Genomic DNA, 6,456 nt, shown 5'->3' on the forward strand with positions numbered 1-6,456 from the left:
TGAGGGACAATTTAAGGCATGTTTTGTTAAAAAGTTAAAACTCAAGGATAGGTCAGTACCCATTGTTTGTGATCCAGCTGCACTTCCAGAAGTAGTAAGTGTCACACCTTATACTTTTTTATAATTACTTGCAAATCGCCTTTGCTCTTCCACGAAAGAGAGGGGTGGGGTGAGCAGAGCTCATTATCATTCAAAGGGACATGCCCTGAAACAAGCCGCTGTAAACAGAGCAAGGTAAAAAAAAGGGTGTTGTGAGGAATTTTAACCAAAGTATGTTGCAGACCTTCATGAAAAACCTAAAGAATCATACCAACTTGTGGAAGATGGGCATCCGATGTCCCCTTTGAAGCACAGCCACCACAAAATCAGACTTACTTTGAGATCATTATGAGGTTAAATGCATATTTAAAATCATAACAAGAAATATTTTATTAGCTATGATACTGTTTTTCAAATCAAATCTTTGTAAATCCTATGACAGGAAATACTGTCTGGAATCTAACAATGCCTTGGAGAAAACAGTTCATCAAAATGAAGCATAGCTACATAAACCCATAAAGGAAATAAAAGAGTTATTGAATAAGCATATTCTAAACTCCTGAAACATTGGTGTTTCATATTTTAGAGCAGTCACTGCAATTTATGAAAGAAATCAATTAAATCTGTATGTGTTAGTGTGTGTAAAAACATCAGATGTAACCCCCTTTGTAATCCTTTAGTAACTGTAATTACGTAATTCTGTTACATGTAACTAGTTACTTCCCAAAACTGTAAAAGCTGTTCTTCAGCCTGGTTGTCCATGATCAGATCTGGACAGCATTGAAGCAAACAGGTGGTGAGCAGGGTGAGTGCAGTCCTTGATGATGCTGTGGGACTTTCTCAAGCGGGGGGTCTGGTAAATGTCCTTTAAGGCCAGGAGTTTATGACCAGTAATGAGCTCAGCTGTTCTCAACACTCTCTGAAGAGCTTGGTAAAATTAAAAATTGTCTAGAGAAACTGAGAAACAGAATGATGGGATTCTTTTAAAGTTGTAATGTTTTTTTGGTAACACTCATATTTGTAATATTTCACAATATTACTGTTTTACTGTATTTTTGATGAAAAATGCAGCCTTGGTCAGCATAAGAGACTTCTCTGTCTTAATTCATGATATCTAATGCATTAATTTCAATGTATTAAACCATTATTGTAAAGTGTTACAAAAAACATTACAACTTTCAAAGAATCCATTCTGTTTCACAATTTCTCTAGACAATCTTTAATTTTACCACGAAGTGGAAGTTTATGTACAGTATCTTCAATCACATTGTCTTCCAGCCTGTGACTTCCGCAGAGCAGTTCTTAGCCTTAGTTCTGACAGCCTCAGGCATTTGTGCTTCTGACCAGCATGTTCTACAACTAACATTAACATTCCGATACAGTGTATCCGGAGGAAAACCTTTCCCACATGTTTGAAACAAATATGGGACTCATTAGCAGGCACTCAAGACTTTCTACCCTCTGCTTGCCTTAACTTAGTCCACTATTACTTCTCACTTAGCTGAGCTGGAACCTTTCCAGATATAGTAACGTGTCTAACCTGTGCTCAGAATGAGTATACATGGGCTTAACATCTGATTGTTTAATGGATCAGAAGCCATGTTAAACTATACTGTTTCCATTTTTAATTACAGCACATCATTCACATTATGACCAGATGATGAGAGATTCTCCTCTTTTTCTAGAAGTAATTAAAACTGAGCCCTTACACTCATTAACACCCCACATCTGATCCCTTTTTACACTTTACACTGTGAGTCATGCACTCTCTCACTTTCTTCCTAATAATCTCTCATGTAGGAGACAGTGTGCCAAAGTTACAAACTGGAACCAGAAAGAACAGATGACAAAATTCATACCTAGGCTTTTTGGATTTGGTCTCCATATCTCTTTGTTGGCAAAATACATGTACATCATTGCAGGTGAGATTTTACACAACTCTCAAATATCACCCCAAACCCACTACCTGATAATGTTCTCCATATACACGACTCCCACCAGTCCCCATGAGACCCCCATCCCCCATCTCCACCCACCCTGCTCTTGTAAGCAAACACAAGGAAAGTGTTTACTCTTGAACGTCAAAATGGAGGCGGTTTAAATATTTAAAAGTGCCTCTTTCCCACCCTTTAAGAACTCAGCAATTTGGTTTAAGACAGGATAAATATTTAAACATAAAAGGACATATTGATTGATTGATTGATTGATTACAAAAACTGTAATTGAGAATGTTATTATGTTATACTTGCATAATCATGACTGCAGGGGTCCTGATAATGTAGTAATAATATACATTTTTATAATAATAAATAAAATAATTAAAACAAATGGCAATAATTAATATATTTTTGAATAATATTAATTGTTTATTCAATAAAAATCATTTAGAAAAAAGGTCAATTTTTGTATGAAAAAAATATTAAAATGACGAAATGAACATATATGAATGAAATCAATGCTTGTCATATATAAAAAGAAAAGAAATGATCATTCAAGCAGTAAGAAAAAAAAAAGTCATCAGACACATTTGTAAATTAAAACATAAACAGAGAGGGTGCTATAAATTTACATGAAACATTCATTCAACATGGCCATTTAATACACGTTTGGGCCCCATTGGCATCTTGAACACATCTGCTGCATAAAACGTGGGGTTGGAGCCCTTTACACAAAATGATTCTCTGTGTGAGGTACACAACTCTAAATGCATGCAAACACACTGATTAGGGCTTCATGTCTGTGTATAAAAGTGTCATATGGAATCGTTCCCTCTCAGTATGACAGTCTTGATGGCTAAACTTCACTTTGCTGAGCAAGCAGAGGTCAGTATGAGGCATGAACATGAATTATTGCACACAGCTGGACGGCACTCCCTCTATCGTAACCATCCTCATGCACTGATATGTAGGGTCTCTCTCTCTCTCACCCATCACACACAAAGCCATCCTTTCTTTTTCACACACCCCCTACTCAACCATGCCTGACTAATGGCTGCATTATATCTTGAACAGAGCCTCTATGAATCGGGCCCATCTTGAGCAGTATCTAAGAGCCCATAACCATACAAAACTTTCACTCCTTCCTCCAGTCCCCACTTCTTCTCCATCAGCCCCAGCATAACCCAATCCATGCAAACCCATCACTTTACAGACCATTATCTTAGAATGAAAAGGACTGCATTCAATAAGGGCCTCCTTACATTTTCAGGGGCTGTTAATCTTGCTGTAGCTTCTGCCAGATACATACATTCAGTACCATCAGTGTAAATTCAGAGGATTTGGCAACGCCCATACAGTCGCATACTGGGAATAAAAAGGTCCACTGCGTGTATCTTCAGCTACCAATATGCTCCTGACATCACTGGTCATCAGAAGCCAATCTCGCATTTACCCTCAAGGAAAGGTATTAGATCTGCACTCAGATGTGAACAGCAGAGCCACTTTACACAGTCTATTCGGTGATGGCTCACAATCCCCACTATCTGTCAACAACTGTTAAACATCTGCTAAATTACCTGCAGCAGATGGTTTAGAGCTTATGAAATACTGTGGTGAGCTGAATCTCTGTGGGTGTGTGTTCATGTGTATAGTGGGAGGAGTCTTTTAGAGATGAATAGTGGAATATTACAATTAAAATCTGGTTCATTATGTCTGCATCGTCAACGTGATAGCATTGAGGAAATTATGTTCATCCATGGTAAATCATTTTTTGTCTTATTCCTCATCCTCTTAAGCATCTGACGATTTAATAAATAACCAACTTTTTACAATTTAGGCTGTGCAGTTTTTCAGTATTGCATTCATCTACCACACTCTTATATGCACAGACACAGAAACGTGCAAGCTGAACCGTAATTTCATTCATTCATTAATTCATGCATGAAGGGATCAAAAGTGGTTCTTACCTTGTGCTTCGGCATGTAGACTGCTTGCACAGACCACCAATGCAAAGGAAAAGAGAGCGATCATCTTGTATTTTTTGTTCTTAGCCTAAAGGCCTCTTGACTGAAAAAGCAAATGAACAAAAAACGGGGGGAAAGAAAAAAACGCAATTAGGTGATAAATCTGGTGAGTGTGGAAAAATACTTTCTTCCCGTTGTTGTCGATGAAGAGGTGTAGGTGTTGGTAGTTGTGCCACAAGAAAGATTGGGCTCCGCAGAGGTCCATACAAAAGGCTTATATTGAAGCCTTGGCCAATTGTGGCCACTCCCCCTCCCCTTAGAGAGAGATGAAGCCCATCACCCTACTTTTGTGTGTGTGTGTGGACTCCCTCATTTAAGAACAGCTTCCCTTTCTGCCATGCATGGCTCTCCGTTTAGATTTAAGGAGAGATGTGTGGACCACAATGTGTTGTTTGTGGTACATTATGGTTAACAGTAATTATTTAAGAATGTCTTTAAAATGAGAAAAAGGAACTTCAAAGACTGGAAATATTATTTTTAAACCTAATAAAGGACTATGTGACACACTATGTTGGTTTAAATACAACTTAGGCACTTCAAATGTTTGCTGGATTACCTTTATATAGTTACTTATGCATCTTATCTAATATCATTCTCAGCATGTAGTTTAGGCTTTTCAAAGCAAATCTGTTCAATAGCAATCATGTCTCACTGGGAACAATGGGCTCCTCACTAAGAATATATTAATACAAAACACTGAACATCATTCATATGCTCTCCAAATGTTGAATTACACAACCTGTCCACCTGCTTATGATACATGTCTAGTGCAGTGTGACTTTGCTGATTGAATTTTGATTTGCTCGTACCTGCTGTGCTGTGATATTTTATGTCAAAGCCTGCCAGACAGATTTATGATCAACCAAGGAATCCAAGAAACACCCACCCTCCCATCTGCCCCTCTCCATGGTTCCTCTCCCTTTTCAGATTACTTAATGGAGGCTTGTATTGATAAGGTAGGGATGTGGTAAAGATATGACCCACTTCACCTAAACAAAAGTATGTCTGGATGCTAAAAACACCTCATTATCATATGAGAGATAAGATGAGGATGTGGAAGGAGAATGTGTGGTCTGTCAGGATGTTTTCTTAGTGGTCCCAATGGAGTGATGGTGAAAGTGAGTAACCTGTTCAACACAGATGATGTTTTAAGCCTCCATCACAGCTATTTCAGCTGTGATTTACAGATTGTAGGTGAGGCACCCTCCACCCCCACAGGGCCCCGTCGTGTAGACTAAAGCTCCATTGAGTCATATGTTCCCCACCGTGAAAGACAGGGGCCATTATGCCAAAACCATCAGAGTGACTGATTTACACAAAAACTATGGAAAATGAGGAAGGGTCAGTGGATCGGAACACGACTGACTGGAAATCTCACCTCAGCGAGGATGACTCATTTTCATTTATGTTTCATGGGTTTTCACTTGCGTACTGAATGGTAATAATGTGGGTCTTAAACACTTACTAATGTTTGATTACCCCAGATGAAGTCACGAGTTGCTTATTATTTTGTTCCAAATGCTTAAAGACAAAATAACCAATTTACTGAAATAATAATTGTGGTTATGAGATGTGGGCAATTTGATTGCTTCTCTTTACTGGTTAATTCAGGAAATTGAGGTCATTTTCATTTTTGCTAAAAGTGTAACACGGTGTAGTTTTCGGTTGTTAAGCTGGTAAAATTCACTGCTGAAATCTTTGAATGACTAGTGTACAATGGCAGAAGAGTACAAAAGCTTTAAAAGATGCTATACAGATCTTTAAATGCCCTGTTAAAGCCAGTGAACAAAGGAATTCAGGATATATAACCAATAAAAGGATTTTATCTCTATTAAAGACAAAAAGTGTAGAGCTTAAGCTTGGCCTAAATCCTTCTGCTCTATTTCATTATGAAAGTTAGGCTAGGGAGTTGAAACCATGTCTGGTTGTACTGTACGGTATGTGGCTATAAGTCATAGTGCACATCTGGAACATTTATGGTACGTTTAACCATGCAATTCATTCGGGTTTGTTCAGGTCTTCACCAAGAACTAATTTTTACTCTTGAAATGCCCCTAATTCTTGCCTAGTGATGGCAACACAATAAAAACACAAGCTTTTACAGCAACACCTACCAAACAAGCTTCCCAGTGTTTAATAGATGACGTATGTTAAATCTCACACTGAAGGAAAAGTTCACTAAAAAAGCAATTACTTACCCTCATATTACTTTTTCTTTCTTTCATGAAACATAAAATGAGAAATTTATAACATAATGTCCCAGATGCTCTTTTCCATTCAATGAAAGTGAATAGTGGACGTGGCTATCATTTTTATGATTTTTAGCAAATACTTAAAACACAAAAATTTCAGTCTGTTCCTCACACAGAGCTATCATAATGGCCTTTCGCACCGCGGGAACCTTTTCATAGTACCAGAACTAATTGTGGAACTACCCACTTTTTGCCGTTTTCGCA

General features: G+C 37.9%; 1 protein-coding gene across 2 annotated transcripts in view; it reads right to left on the reverse strand.

Annotated features, from left to right (window-relative positions):
• The window catches only part of LOC107700089 (hyaluronan and proteoglycan link protein 1-like), a 13,394-nt gene extending 9,215 nt beyond the window's left edge, over positions 1–4,179 (reverse strand). For both annotated transcript variants that reach the window (XM_016501613.1, XM_016501612.1), the window contains exon 1: positions 3,944–4,179. In XM_016501613.1, coding sequence (XP_016357099.1) covers positions 3,944–4,007 — 64 coding nt within the window. In that variant the 5' untranslated portion in view covers positions 4,008–4,179. The remainder of the gene's footprint in view (positions 1–3,943) is intronic.
• Positions 4,180–6,456: the final 2,277 nt, after the last annotated feature.

The sequence above is a fragment of the Sinocyclocheilus anshuiensis genome, unplaced genomic scaffold, assembly GCF_001515605.1.
Source record: "Sinocyclocheilus anshuiensis isolate Anshui unplaced genomic scaffold, SAMN03320099.WGS_v1.1 scaffold983, whole genome shotgun sequence".
In the NCBI taxonomy this organism is placed as follows: domain Eukaryota; kingdom Metazoa; phylum Chordata; class Actinopteri; order Cypriniformes; family Cyprinidae; genus Sinocyclocheilus; species Sinocyclocheilus anshuiensis.